The sequence below is a fragment of the Hyperoodon ampullatus genome (assembly GCF_949752795.1).
Source record: "Hyperoodon ampullatus genome assembly, chromosome: 7".
Lineage (NCBI taxonomy): Eukaryota > Metazoa > Chordata > Mammalia > Artiodactyla > Ziphiidae > Hyperoodon > Hyperoodon ampullatus.
Genome location: NC_136920.1, coordinates 94,957,646 through 94,972,446, shown reverse-complemented (window position 1 = coordinate 94,972,446; position 14,801 = coordinate 94,957,646). Strand labels below are relative to the sequence as shown.

Sequence of the window (14,801 nt, the reverse complement as noted above, 5' to 3'; positions counted from 1 at the left end):
CCAGAGCAGCCATGAATGAAAATCCTGGCTTGCTTTCTGTTGGTCCGGGCAGGGATGTGTGTGGTGAAGTTCCACCCAGTTCATATGACATCTTTGAGTTAGAAAAAGGGCTCCTCCTTCTGGGTGGCTAAAGTCTGACAACAGGACACCCTCCTCAGCGGGGGCTCCCGTTCACAACCTCCACCGCTTACGCAGCAGGTCTGTGGAGCGGCCTCTCCTTCACCTGGGTCTGCTTCCAGCCCAAGAGCCCTCCCTTCTGCCTGAGCACCCTCCCCACCCACCATCCTCCTTCTCCCCATTCTCAGAATCAGGGCATCCCCACCAGTAAAGAAGAAAGGCTGAAGCCAGTAAGAGGGTTTTTGTTGTTGTTGTTGTTTTAAGATTTATTGAATGATCTCTGAGAAAAGGGCCCAGGAGCAGGAGGGATGAGGGAGGACCCAGAGAAGCAGAGGACCAGGAAGGGAGCACCCCACCTTGGGGTCCTGGGCCAGAGCAACTGCGGGGACTCACACCTGCCAGCACACCGCCAGCACGCTGCCTGCCGGCACTCCTTTGGTCTAGGGCAGAAATCCAGCCACTGCCCTGTGCTGCCAGCCCTGATCTCAGCCTCTGTCCCCATCCCCGGCCGGCAGCAGAACAGAGAGGCCCCCACCCCACCTCCGCGGTCATTCACAACATTCCAGGGGGACCAGCCCTCCTGGATGATGTGGCTGTCAGTGTCACCCCCTCCTGCCCTTCGAGTGAGACAGCATGCGCTCACTTTCCAGTGGGCATCAAGCGAAGACAGGGGAGTTGTGCCAGTCAGAATACACTAGAAATCCAGAGAAGGTGCTGTCTGTCTTGATGCTGGCGTAGATGCCAATATAATCACCCACGCCCACCTGTACCCACACCTGGTCTTTGGGCTCCAGCCTCACCATGGCGCCCCCGGAGAGCGAGGCTGGCTTGGGCCACCCCCCGAAGAACTGGAAGAAAGAGGCGATGGACTCTCCATTCTTGACCAGATCGAACTGCAGGCTAGCCCGGTAGACGGTGGCGTGGACGGCGAAGTAGTAGACTCCGGGCACGTGGCAGGTGAACTTGCCGGTGACGGCGTCGTAATGTCCCTGCTCATTCACCAGCACGCGGTCGAAGGGTAGGGGCGCGTCCGACGGCGGGGGCACCCGGCTCTCTGAGCGCTTGGCGCTGAAGGCGGAGCGCGGAGGCACCGAGCACTCGCCTGCTGGCCCGGCCGCCCCCACGGGGCCTGCTTCTCCTCGTGGCCCGGGCTCCCCACGCGGCCCCGGGAGGCCTGCGGGGGTGGGGGTGGGGGGAAAGCGGAGCAGTTAGGGCGCGCCCGCCGCGGGCCTCCAGCATCCTCCCTCAGCCTCCCAACCTCCCCTTCCCGGCCGGGGCCGCCCTGCGCCCCAGGACCCCCTCCACCCTTCCTGCAGGGCTTGGGGCAGATCTGAGGGTCCCAGGGGTTTTGGCTCCCGCAGCTGAGCCCCTTTCTCCTTTCCCGGCTCCGGCCGGGTCGGACGGGGACAGGAGCGGCGCCCCCTAGCGGCAACCCCGAGCCCCGGGCCCCCGGGAGCAGGAGCGGGGCCGCACTCTTACCCGCCTCCCAGCGGAGGCGCTTCTTACCCGGCCTCCCGCCCTCGCCTTTCTCTCCTGGAGCCCCGGGCGCGCCATCGCGGCCGTCGCGGCCGTCGCGGCCGGGCAGACCCTGGCTGCCATGGTGGCCCGGCGTGCCGGGAAGTCCGGGGTGCCCCGGGCACAGGCTGGGGATCTTGTTGTCGTCCAGCGGGGGCGAGCCGGCCGCCAAGCCCAGGAGCAGCAGAGCGAGGAGCGGCCTCATGGCGCTGGCACGCGGAGCCCGGACGCCGCGGGCCTCTGGTCGTCTGTGGGCTGGGCAGGACAGGAGTCGGGACCCAGAATCCTGGGACCTGCCTCGGTCCCCGCCCCGGCGCAGCCGGCTCGGTCCCCACCCCACTGCCATGTCCCTGAGTGAGGCTGAGTGGCCTCGAGGGGACGAAGAAGGGGGCGCCCCTAGACCCAAGAACCCCGAGAGCACCAAGCAGGGGGAAGGAGAGGCCAGCCCTCCCACCACCACTACCCCCGGCCGGCGCCCAGTCTTTCCCACAGTCCCCTCCCCCATCCCCATTTCCCCGCCCCCCCCCCCCTCGCGACCAGACTCACCCCCCTCCCGGCTCCCGGGGCTTCTCGCTCTCTCTGTGGGCTCCTTCGGGGATCTCGCTACTCCGGACCTTCCAGTTGACCCCTCCTTGCTACCTTCCTTCCCTGCGCTTCTCTCTAGCCAGGCGCCCCCTGCCCTCGGCGTCCCCCTGGTCCCGGTTCGTTCCTTGCCGGCTCTGCTCTGCTCCTCCCAGACTCCAAGAGGAAACCAGTTGTTCGGGGGCCAAGAGCCCGGGCCGGGAAATAGCAGGGAAATAACTCGTGGTGTCGCCCGGCGGCCGGCCAAAGTTTGGTGGAGAAAGGAGGGAGAGATTTGAGGCGGGCGCAGAGAGGCAGAGCCATGAGAAACAGACGCTCGGGGCATCTACAGCTCCAAGGAGGTGGAAGGAGAGATGGTGCCACGACGGAGATCAAAGACAACACTCTAGTCCAGGAGAAACAGAAGCTGAGAACCGAGGGTGGAGGGTTCTAGAAGCAGTAGACAACTGGATCCCCAGGGCTCAGAATAGGGCCTGCCACATGACTAGGCACTGGATACATTTTTGTTTTGAATAAGTGAAAAAGTCAGAAAGCGGGTGGTAGAGAGCCTGAAAAAGCAGGTGGAGATGAGGAAGGTAGAAGGTAGGAAATTGGGGTCAGAGGCTTGGGTGGGAAGCAATCTAGATTATCACTGGTACAGTGTGGAGTCAGGCCAGCTGTTTGCAGCAGCTGGGGCAAATAAAAGGATAGGGAAGGATCTGGCAGGGTGGGAGGGTCCCGTTAGCCCCGCTGAGACTCCTCTTCCCCTCCCTGGGAGGACCCAGAGGGGACGGGCAGAGTCCCGTGCTGGCCCCCTTCCTTTGCTCCCCTGCCTGCTCACCCTGATAGGAAAGGAGGATGGGCAGCAGAGGGCAGGGGCCCGCCTCAGGGTCAGGGCTGGGCACAAGCCTCCAAGCCAGCTGCCTCAGGCAGCCTGTTGCAGTTAAAGGGCCAGGGGGTGCCCAGTAGTGCCAGGCCAGACTGGCACTGGCGCTCTGCCTCCTGGCAGACAGAGCGGCAAGGGGGAAGGACACTGCCTAGCGGGGTGCAGTGGGGCACAAGTAGCCCACAAAGGAGCCTCCGGAAATTCTGGTAGCAGGGCAGGCTTGTCAGGCTCTGTGGAAGGAGGAGACCAGCCCTCAGGCACCCTGCTCCCCCAGTTCCCTCCCCTCCCTGGGGGTTCCTCCTTATCTCTCCCTGGGGGTTCCTCCTTATCTCTCCCTGGAGCACCTTGTAACCTCTGAGGACCTCCACCACCTCCTCCTGGGTGGCCATGCCCACCCAGATGTTAGGGAAGGCCGTGGTGTTGTAGCTCAGACCGGTGCACATCTCCACCTGGACAGGCTCACAGGCCAGCTCTGCAGGGGTGGGAGGGGAGGGTCACTCTGGGGAATACTCACTGGCTGTGTGAGCCGGGACAAGTCACCTAAGCGCTCCCTATGGGTCAGATGGGGAGAGTCAAAGGAGATAACACAGAGAGATGCTTTATCCATGTCGAGGATTCCTGTTTTCCTTGAGAGCCTACTCCAAGCATCATTCGCCAGCCCTGGGCATCATGCAGGCACCGCTATGATCTCAGGGAGCTAGAGGCACCAACATTGGCAGGACCAGGGCATCTGGAAGGAGCTCCCCCGCTCTCCCCCCATCTCCGAGGTGGGCCCTGGAGAGGGCCTCCCAGTGTGACAAGGCTGGATGGGCTCTTGAAGCATCAACCCCCAGATTCCCATTTCCCTCGGGGGTGACACTAAATACCCTTGCCACTCCTGGGGGGAGAACCCCTCCAGCATTTGGTGGAGTGGTCCAGAGTCAGGCTAGTGGGCCCCTCACCCCATCAGGGAAGATAGGGATGGCTGTTATGACGCGTGCCAGTGGGTTTCTAGGGATGGGCACCCAGCCCGCTCAGGCCTGCCAGCCCCGCTTGTGGTGCCCTGGGGCAGGCTCCTCACCTGGGGGTGGGAGCAAGGGGATGCTGCAGTTGTCATCGCTGCTCTCTGTGCAGTCTCTCCACATGCCACACATCCACTGGAGATTCTTACACCCTCCATCCTGGCAGGAGAACTCTCCGGGCCCACAGGGGTCTGCAGGCACAGGGGGCATGGCAGCGCCCTGGGACATTCCTGTACCCCCACTGCCTTCACAGTGCCCTGACCAGGGTCCAGAGCCCTTCCCTGTTCTCCTGGAGGCGCCTCCACTGCCCACACCCACTCGCCCAGGGCCACCTACTCTCTGTGGCATTGAGGGCCCGGTAGGTGGCCGAGAAGCCCCCGATGCTGATGCCATGGCCTGTCCTAAAGAGCACAGCCAGCTGGTGGTGCGAGGAGATGAGGCGCGGGGGCGGTTCTGCTCCACAGAACCTGCCCAAAGCAGACAGCAGTCCTGGCACGCGGTCCCCCCGGCTGATGGAGTGTGCACGGGGCCCCCCGCAGACGCAGCAGGGAGCTGGGTGCTCTGGGCGATGCCAGAGGGGATGGGAGGCATAGTCACTGACTCATGGGACTGGTGAGGAAGACACACATGTTCAGGAGACAAAGGACTAAACAAACGAAACAAACTGCTTGAGCTTGAGCCCCTTCGACCTGGGGAAAATCAGTGAGGGTTCTGGGGGAAGCTATAAATAGACCGGGCAGGTGGGAGAGCTGGGATGGGGAGAGCCTCCTGGAGGAGGTGATGTAAGGAGCGAAAGTGAGAGGGACAGGTACGAAGGTGAGGAAGGACAAGTCTTTTTCAGGGCGACAGTGCGGAGACCTCCAGCTTGGCGCAGGAGAAGACAATGAAGCTAGTGCGTGCGTGGGCCGGTTTGTAGGAAGCCTTGACCTCGGACTCTGGAGGATGGGGTTTATCCTCAGCCCCTCCCGCTGGCTCTGCCGGTACCTGCCCAGGAGGCTGAGGGCCCCTGAGTTGCGGGTCTCATACACTTCCACGTAGTCAAACTTGCACTCGTCCTGAGCTTCCAGGCTGAAGTTGTGGAACAGCAGTTCGATGCCATGTCCAGTGGGCACCGAGATGTGCCAGGTGCAAAGCTGGGGGAGGGCACAGGTGAAGTAATTTATGGATTCCTTCTTCTGTCCCAATCGGGGCCTCCAGGCTTGAGCTCCAGATGGGCTTCCCCCTGCTGCAGGCGGGGTAGGGAGCGGGTGGGCTCTGCCCACACTGCTCTCATCATCTGTGGCGGAAGGGCCTTTAACTTCTCTGGTCTCAGAGATAAGCTTACCCAGCACGGGAACATGGACACCTAGTAAGCACTTAATAATGTTCCCTTCCTGCCTGCGTGGTCTCTGACCTTCCCAAGTACAAGGCAGTATCTGCCATGCTGTTCTCAATCGCAATAACCCGGATGCTCAGGTGTGCCCACGTGGGCTGCACCACCCTCCCTATGGAGCGCTGGCTTACCTGTTGGTGAGGGTACTGCTGCAGGTAGCTGGGAGCAGAGAAGGTGCCCTGGAGCCCAGTCAGATTCCCCCCACACCCTGTAGAGAGGAGGAGGGGCTCATGAGTTTGCCAGGGTCTGTGCCTTTGCCCGGTAGGGCCAGCAGGGATGGCAGAGAAGAGTTTTGGCTGGGCCCGTGGGGAGACAAGTTCTGGGCCAGAAGAATGACCAGGCAGGTTTGGAGCTGGGCCAGGCCTGGGGAGGCCAGCCTGAACCTGGATCAGATGCCAGGGGACAGTACCCGCCCTGAGGCTGGCCGGGCCCATACCCGAGAACTTGGCGCTGCAGTTGGCCTCATCACTGCCATCAGCGCAACTGGCAAAGCCGTCGCACACCGAGTCAGGTAGCAGGCAGATGAGCTGGTCGCAGGGGAACTCATCGTGGGCACAGCTTCCTGGGGGCGGGCATCTGGATTCAGAACCCCCTAGAATCTCTACCCCTTTTGCAGAGCTGGGAGTGGCTGGAGAGGGGGGAAGCGGACAGTTGACAGGTAGCTGGGGACCTGGCGGGAAAACACTCACCATGACCGGGAGCCACGGCCTGGTACCAGGCATGGAAGCCAGATCCTTCCACGCTGCTGTCAGAGACGAAGGCCACGCGGAGGTGGCTGGCATTGGTGTTGAGTGTGGGGGGAGGCACCCTCCCACACACTCTGCAAGAAGCCAGATTGGGGGTGACGGAGGCTCAGAGCTCAGGGCCAGCCAGAGTGGAGCCTGCCTGGGCCCTGCGGTCCTCTTCCCTCAAGCCCCGTCCTGGGGACGATGTGTCCAAAAGGTTCCCTTCATTTCCAGCAGAGCTCTGACCTCCCTGGCTCCTGCACGTCCATTCTTGAGGCATTTATCCATGGGAAAGATATGTGGGAGCTCCAATTTCCAGATTTGGAAACCAAGGTCAGAGAGGGGAAGTGACCTTCCCAAGGTCATATAGCAAGATGGCGGCAGAGCTGGGCCCAGAGGCCAAGCCTCTCCGTTTCCTCCCAGTCAAGAATGTCCCCCTGCAGTTCCCTGGTTCTGCCCTCCAGACAGTGGTTCAGGAGGGGGGTGGTGTCTCCTGCGGGCAGAGGGACCCACCTGAGGAGGGGGCCTTCAGGCTCGGGGGAGATTTCCAAGCGATCCAAAAGACAGGAGGCCACGCTCTCCACGCTGAGAGCTTCGATCTTGAGCTGTATTGCATGGTCTGTGGCCACTTGGATATGCCACACGCAGTGGGCGTTGGGAGGGTAAGGGTCTGGGTAGTCGGGGCTGCTGAAGAAGCCCCTTGGGCCAGGAAGGAGGCCCCCACAGGCTGCAGGGACGGAGGTTAGAGTTCAGAGGTCAAAAGGAGAGAGACTTGTTTTTATAAGATGCCTCTTCCCGTCCTCCCCTCCCCCCCGCCGCCTTGGGCCCTTCTCCAGGAAGATCTGCCCCGTAGTACTCACTCGACTGGGGTGCGGGGCTCATGCCTGCCTCCGGCTGCCCTTTAGGGGCCCCAGTTGCCTGAGAGGTGGTGGGGATGGGAGTGGGGGTGGAGCCAATGGTGGTGAGGCCTTGGGAAGGCAGTGGATGATGGGAGGCCCCGGACGCAGGTGTAGCCTGCAAGTCTGGAGGCGGGAAGACGGGGGAGTGGGATTCAGAGGTGCTGGACCTCTTGCAGGGCATGGGAGACTCATGGAGGCCTTGGGAACTTACGGGCCAGGATGATGGCCACCAGCAGCCCGAGCAGCAGCAGCAGCAGGCTGGCCAGCAGGAGGACACACAGCCAGGAGAAGTGGCAGTCAGGCTGCAGACCTCGGGGACGCCGACCTGCGGGCAGGCGGGGTGGAATTTTGAGAGCCCTTTCCCTTGGGCGTCTCTCACACAACCCTTAGCCGCTGGGCCTTTCTGTCCTACCCCCAGCTCACCCCCCGAGATGGTTACCATGCCAGGGAGCTCGGGTGCTGCAGCTGGCGTCCTCCTGGAGGCTGGGTAGGGGGCAAGGTGGCCCTGATTCAGGCTCAAAAGCAGGATTGCAGAATTCAGTCTGAAGGGAGAGACTTGAGGGCTGAGGGCCGGCGGCAACACTGCCTGGCAGGTGTGTTCACTGGGCACTGCCAGCCCTAGGTGGGCATCTGGGTCTTGCGGGAGTGGTCCTGTATGACCCTTACCTTGCTCAGCTCTGTCGCCTCCACGCAGAGGATGATGTCTGAGCAGTCCTTCATGGCTCTGGGCTCTGCATGGCTTTCTCGAGTCCCTGCGACAGCCCAAGACCCGAGGGGGCCCGCTCCCTTCCCCCAGGCCCCCTCTCAAAGGGGCAGCCTCTGCTGTGCTCCCTGAGGACGAGGACTGCCAGGCTGGACCAGCTCTCCCGCCGGCCTGGGCAGAGTGGTTCCAGGCTGGTTCTGGCTACTGGCTATTCTGTCTCTGCGTGGGGGAAGGGCCAGCAGCCAGAAGGAATTCGCAGCGGCATGAAATGGTCCCTTAATCCAACTCAGCTGAGGATGCCGAGGTCGAGACCCTGGCACAGAACAGCAGTCCTTAAAGGCGCAGGCTGAGAACACGCCGTGGAGGAAGCTCGGTGCTCTGTCGGGGGTGTGACCAGGGAGCTGGTCACCCCCTTTCCTAACCTCACTGAGGTGCTGGGTGAGTGTCTGAGGGGTGCTGGGAAGGAAGGGAGACAGCGGGACAGTTTTGCAGGCACGAGGGAGACTTCGAAGCCGGGTGTGACGGTTTGGCAACTTCAAGGCCTGTGAGTCCTCAAGACCAGCAGCCCACCGCTCCTGGCCATCAGGGCGACCGAGGCATTAGCCAAGCCGGGTCTTTGGAAGTCCCCCTAAAGCACCTGGGTGCCCGGGACAAGGAGATAAGTCTTTCTGGGCTGCTTGTGTCTGTGCTGATGTGAGTCGGGGAGCTTGAGGGGTTGGCTGCCTCAGCCCATAGGAGAAAGGGCAGTGGAGGAGGTGAAGGTGCCCAAGGCCTTGGACGGGTTGGTCAGGGCTGGCCCTTCAGATGGGCTGTGGAATCCGGCAGGTGGTGCCATCTGCTGTTGCAGGATAGAAAACCTGCCCTCTGCAAACTACATCACTCCGTGACTCTCTCTCCATGAGCGAAGTTCTCTTGGAAAATCCCAGCCTGGCGCAGCTGTCCTCAGGGAGAAGGGAAAGGGCTTGTTAATCTGTTTTGTGTTAGCCGTGCTCATGCTGAGTGCTGAGTCGGGCAGGGCAGGAGGTGGGGAGGCAGCATAATATTTCTGGCTACTGTTTGTAGAATGTCTGTTACGTATTAGGCCCTGGGCCAGAGGTCCTACGCGCAGTTTCTCTCCTTGAATCACTCTGTGAGGTAGCATAACCATTTTACAAATGATGGCCTGAGGCTCCAAGAGGTTAAGTAACTTCCCCAAGGTCACATCAGCTTCCCCAAGATACAGAGAAGAGAGTTGAACCCAGGGCCGGGTAAATGCAAAGCGCACGTTTTCTCTGACACACGTCTTTTTTTTTTTTTTTTTTTTTTTTTTTTAATTTATTTTTGGCTGCGTTGGGGCTTTGTTGCTGCGCGTGGGCTTTCTCTAGTTGCAGTGAGCGGGGGCTTCTCTTCGTTGCGGTGTGCGGGCTTCTTATTGCAGTGGCTTCTCTTGTTGCGGAGCACGGGCTCTAGGTGCGCAGACTTCAGTAGTTGTGGCACGTGGGCTCAGTAGTTGTGACTCACGGGCTCTAGAGCGCAGGCTCAGTAGTTGTGGTGCACGGGCTTAGTTGTTCCGCGGCATGTGGGATCTTCCCGGACCAGGGCTCGAACCCATGTCCTCTGCATTGGCAGGCGGATTCTTAACCACTGCGCCACCAGGGAAGCCCCACACGTCTTTCACTCTACACCGGCCTAAGGCAGGCTGGTGACAGAGGGGAACTAAGTGAAGAACCCAGTGGGGAGAGAAGAAACAAAGGAGACAGATTCTGCGATCCCCCGAGGCAGCTCTCTTCACACTCAGGAGATCCCCCTCAACACCCAGCTCCTCTCCTTTCACCCCCTAGAGGGCCCGGGGCTGCTTTTGTCTAGGGGACAAGCCTTTCCTTGGTCCTAAGATGTGAACTGCTTTTAGAGGGTTTGAGAGGTCAAAAGTCTTTCTATAATAACACGTCGGTGTTATTTGTCCTTCTCCCTTTCTTTCCTTGCTCTTGAGTGAACAGCGTGGTTTCCAGAAGCTGCATGACGTGAAGGAGGTGAGAATCCAGCCAGCCGTTAATGAGATTTGCAAAAATGTAAAACAAAGTTATCCTTCTTACCAAGTTCTTTCTGTTTTGGAAAATGTAGTTTAAAAAAAAAATGGGACTTCCCTGGTGGTCCAGTGGTTAAGACTCCACGCTTCCACTGCAGAGAGCACTGGTTCGATCCCTGGTCGGGGAACTAAGATCTTGCAAGCCAAGCCATGAGACGGCCTAAAAAAAATTTTTTTTTAAATTTTATTTATATTAGCATGTAAAAGATTTGCTGTTATTTTAAAATTTACTTAAAAATTAATAAGAAAAGGGACTTCCCTGGTGGTTCAGTGGTTAAGATTCTGTGCTCCCAATGCAGGGGTTGTGGGTTCAATCCCTGGTCGGGGAACTAAGATTCCACATGCCGCATGGTGTGGCCGAATTAAAAAAAAAAAAAAATTAATAAGAAAATATTTTAATTCCTTTCCATTCTGATTTTAACACGGTAAATGTTAATAGCTATAACAGGCAGGGGGACTTCTTGGAAGAGGTGGGCATTTAGTCTAAAGTTAGAGAGTTGAAAAAGATTTTAATAGGTAGAACTTGGGAGTTGGGTAGGGATTCCAGAAAGGAGGGGGTACTTCGCACTGTGGGCCTAAGGAGGCTGGGTTGTAACCCATTTTAAGCAGGGAGTGGCTTGGTCAGACCCGGGTCTTAGAACAGCCCCTGTTTGTGGGAAGGTGGTGGAAAGGAGGCAAGGGGGAGGGTGGGAGGGCCGGTAGCTTCTCTCTGGCTTTGCCGTTGCCCATGGCCAAACTCCACGACACCCCTGGCTCTGCCGGCATAGGCGCCCTTGCGACTGGGCGCTTCATGGATGTGTTCCTAGGGGAGAAGGTCAGCCAGGCCAGGGGCCAGGTCAGAGTGGGAGAATGGCACCAGTAAAGGGACAATGAGAGAAATAGAACAGACACCCCTCAGCTCATCAGCTCATTTGACCCTCATAACAGCCCTGGGAGCCAAGGTCAGGGAGGTGTGTTTGTTCCCATTTTCCAGATGTAACTGAGGCACCAGTTACCAGGCTGGGTTTCAGAGCTGGGTCTGTTGGATTCCTGATTCTCAGCTTTTGGTCTTTCTTTCTTTCCTTCTTTCTTTCTTTCTTTCTTTCATTTTATTTTTGGCTGTGTTGGGTCTTTGTTGTTGCATGCAGGCTTTTCTCTGGTTGTGACGAGTGGGGGCTACTCTTCATTGCGGTACGTGGGCTTCTCATTGTGGTGGCTTCTCTTGCTGTGGAGCATGGGCTCTAGGTGTGTGGGCTTCAGTAGTTGTGGCACACGGGCTCAGTAGTTGTGGTTCACAGGCTCTAGAGCACAGGCTGAGTAGTTGTGGCGCACGGGCTTAGTTGCTCCGCGGCATGTGGGATCTTCCTGGACCAGGGCTCGAACCCATGTCTCCTGCATTGGCAGGCGGATTCTTAACCACTGTGCCACCAGGGAAGCCCTCCCTTTTTTTTTTCTTTCCTTTCTTTTACATTTTCCATGTTCTTTCTATAAACCATGTAGAATAGTGGGGGCGAGAGGTACTGTGGGCAAGGACTCCTGCAGGCTATGTGTGCAGAGGACACCTGGGCTCTGAAGCCCTGGGAGGTTTCAGGCCTGTGGCCATTGAACTCCAGGTTGCTTGCTTCATTCTTGGCTGCCTCTCGGGCTTCCTCTTCTTCCTTTGCAGGCCCCGGGGCCTTGGCCTTCTTGCCTCTTCCTTCTCCGGGTGTCTCCCCATCTCCCCCACTGCCTGCAGGGACACTGTGTCTCCAGCCCTCCCTTTTCTTGCCGCCGTGGGGACGTTTGCATGGACTTTCCTGCTGACGGCTACGGATAAAACTAACAAGCAAAGGGAAGTTACCTCTTTTCTTGCTCAAGTGATTTCTGGACCCCTGGAAGCTCCACTGGGCTTTTGCTTTTGTTCCTGCAAGCTTGGATCCCTGCAACTCGGCCTGGCTGGCTATCTGTGGCTCCCCCCTTCTTTTTTTAAAATTTATTTGTTTTATTTATTTATTTTTGGCTGCACTAGATCTTTATTGCAGTGCGCAGGCTTCTCATTGTGGTGGCTTCTCTTGTTGTAGAGCACAGGCTGTAGGTGCACGGGCTTCAGTAGTTGTGGCTCGTGGGCTCTAGAGCGCAGGCTCGGTAGTTGTGGCGCACGGGCTTAGTTGCTCTGCGGCATGTGGGATCTTCCTGGACCAGGGATCGAACCTGTGTCCCCTGCATTAGCAGGCGGGTTCTTAACCATTGTGCCACCAGGGAAGCCCTTTGTGGCCCCTTTATAACCAGGAGGGGCAAGGCCAACTTGAGGTTAGCTATCACCTTCTAGACTCCTGCTCATTAGCTCTCCCTCCTGCTGGCCCTCCAGCTCCAACCCTCCACTCCAGCCAGACCAGCATCTTCCTTGTCCCTGGCACACTGTACCCACCCTACCTGTCTTTGTCCAGGCCTGTGCTCTGATCTGAACACTTTCCTTTTGCTGCTCCCAGGGCCAGCGTTATAGATGTGCATTAGGACTTGACTCCCTGCCACCCTCCCCAGATCCGCCAAATACTTTCTCCTCTCCTTGTTCATTGCCACCCCTACCCTTGACTCTCACCCTCTGGTTCCTGGATATTTAGTTTCTAGGAGACCGGATGACTGCAGCTCCAACCCAGCCAACCCACTGCCGTCTCCAAGAGGCAGGTCACACCGAGTATCAGGAAACCAGAAGAGCTCAGCCCTTGGCTCTGGAATGCCCAACCAGTGGCCCTGCCTCACTAACTCTGCGTGGTTTGGGCGATGCTGTACTTTGCATTCCTGAAAAGTCAGAGGCACCCTGAGAGGCCAGGGGAACTCAGCATTTGCTGAGGATCACCCAACGAAGAGAATCTTAGTGGAGCATTGATGGTGCAGTACTGGAAATAGAGGTGAGGTGGGGGAAATAGACATTCGTTGAGTACCTACTATGTGCCGAACACTCACAACTCTGAGTAGCTCTTGTTATGCTCAGATTACAGAGGCGAAAACTGAGGCTCAGAGAGATTAAGTAATTTGCTTGGACTAAGAATGCTTGGACTCCGCTGTCTCCTGCCTCCTGCACAGGTGCGTGTTTGTGCCCCTAGAACAGTGAAGGACGGGACCCTCAGAGATATGTGGGCCCAGGTATGTGACAGATCGTGCTGGTTTTGCCCTTGGGTGTGTGAATGTGTAGAATCAGGGAGTTCGCTAGTTACATTGCTGTTCAGCTCAGTCGCTAATAGACACGGGGTTGGGAAATTTGCTGCAGAATGTCCTGCAAAATGCTGTCAATTACTCGACCAAAAGGAAGAGTATTCAGATGGAAAGAGATCTGCGTGGGGCGTCAAGATCCCTGGGTCCCGTCCTGCCCCTGACACCGATGAGCTGGTGGACTCGAGGCTTCTTTAGAGCTCCTGTCCTCACTGGCAAGATAAGAACGTGGAGAAGGTGACCCCTACGGAAAGTAGTATGCATTTTCTGAGCACTGATCACTTTAAAACGTATAAATTCTCTAAAGTGGAATCAGGGAACCAGAGGTGTGCAAGTCCTCTAACGTAGGACTTGTACTTAGGGAAAAAGTGACTTGGAATAACACTTGAGCTGAGACCTTCGAGATCCTCTAGTCCAATCTCCTTAATTCATAGATGAGACGCTAAGGCCCAGAGGGAGGGAGACTCTTGCTCAAGGTCACACAAGAACAGGTGCAGGGAGAGCTCCACCCCTAGGGAGAGGCCTGTTGGGATGCCAGCAAAGAATGGGGGAAGAAATCCCAGTTGCTAGGAGGCAAAGCTGATGGGTAAGGAAACACAGGGACAGGTTGTGTTTGGGGATCTGTGCAGCACTAGGACCTGTTGCCATGGGGATGAGAAAGCACCACAAGTTAAGTACAGAAAGGAGGGCTGGGAGCAAGGGTGGAGGGGGCTGGGCCCCCGCCCTCGATGTTAGCTATAGTCTGTCTGTTCCCCAGTGGAAGACAACAAAAGCACACAGGTGGCTTCTACCTCCAGTGAAAAACTAGTCACAGGAGAGGTACAGCACCTTACATTGATTTGGGGCTCAGCCATCCATTTTGCTCTAAGCCTAATGTTTCCATCTTGAAGGTGATCCTGTTCACTCGTGGTTTGGGGGAAATTATTTTTCTTGCGTCGGGCCCCTTCCAGGGCAGGCCGGGGAGAAACCTCAGGCTTGAGTCACTGTTATTTTCAATCCTTTCTGGGAAATGCCACCCCCCACCCCCAAAATTGCCGCCTCCAGTCTCAGCCCAGGAGGTGAGTGTGACAGCAGGTGCCGCTGGGAGGGAGAGTGACAAGCAAGGGAAGGAGAGATAGGCCTTGATTTCTCAGTGTGTGGAACACGGATGGCAGTTAGGAAAATTCCCCATAAAACACTTTAAGCTCAACTGGTGGTGACTTACGTTTCCCAAGTTCTGGGATTGGTGGCAGAAATGGAAAATCTGAACAACTCTGAGAGAAAACCCAAGGAGCCAAGTCCCTGGGGACCCCAACGAGGCCCTCCCTTCAAGGAGTTAAATCTGGTGATGTCTTGAAAACACCATTTTAGAGAACAACACCTTTAATGTAAAGGCTGCTGTTTCCAGGTATTAGTGGGGCAAGTTGAGATCTTTCATTTAATTTACTGAGGACCAAGCCTTGATGACTCCACACCCAGGCATAGCCACTCTGCTCTAAGAGCAAACGTTGCTGTATTCAGTCTCTGCTGGAGAGACCTGTCTTAGCTCGTCACAGGTCTGTACAGGCACCCAAGTGTGTCAACAGAGAACCACCAGAGTGCCCATACTAGCAGTTGAAAAGCAGACAGTCCATTTAAAGTGATGTCTTTCAGACATGCTGATTTCCTTAGGTGTGAAGCCAGGGTTGTGGCTACGTGGGAGACGCACACTGAGGTATTTAGAAGTGGTGACAGGACACCTTGCCCCTAAATGTTTTGTCCCAAAGAATAAAGTATATGTAAACAAATGTGGCAAAATGTTAATGTATCA

General features: G+C 57.4%; 2 protein-coding genes across 2 annotated transcripts; both read right to left on the bottom strand.

Annotated features, from left to right (window-relative positions):
• Positions 1–356: 356 nt before the first annotated feature.
• Positions 357–1,852, bottom strand: C1QTNF5 (C1q and TNF related 5). The gene is made up of 2 exons (XM_079709297.1): positions 1,624–1,852; positions 357–1,291 (listed from the first exon to the last, which is right to left on the bottom strand). Exons 1-2 carry the CDS (start codon positions 1,835–1,837, stop codon positions 774–776), a joined length of 732 nt encoding a protein of 243 aa, XP_079565423.1. The 5' UTR covers positions 1,838–1,852; the 3' UTR covers positions 357–773.
• Positions 1,853–3,084: 1,232 nt separating this feature from the next.
• MFRP (membrane frizzled-related protein) lies at positions 3,085–7,796 on the bottom strand (the record flags this gene model as incomplete). The annotated part of the gene is made up of 13 exons (XM_079708381.1): positions 3,085–3,309; positions 3,424–3,551; positions 4,140–4,271; positions 4,417–4,547; positions 5,065–5,213; positions 5,584–5,660; positions 5,889–6,014; positions 6,142–6,272; positions 6,691–6,904; positions 7,038–7,199; positions 7,288–7,401; positions 7,516–7,618; positions 7,743–7,796. The coding sequence occupies 13 exons, from the start codon at positions 7,794–7,796 to the stop codon at positions 3,085–3,087; spliced, it is 1,746 nt and encodes a 581-aa protein (XP_079564507.1).
• Positions 7,797–14,801: the final 7,005 nt, after the last annotated feature.

Excerpts from the sequence above, each read along its gene's own strand:
- C1QTNF5 (XM_079709297.1), bottom strand. The coding sequence starts at position 1,837 with ATGAGGCCGCTCCTCGCTCTGCTGCTCCTGGGCTTGGCGGCCGGCTCG. Across the intron at positions 1,292-1,623 it reads AGGCGAGGGCGGGAGGCCGG|GCCTCCCGGGGCCGCGTGGG; the intron begins GTAAGAAGCGCC and ends CCACCCCCGCAG.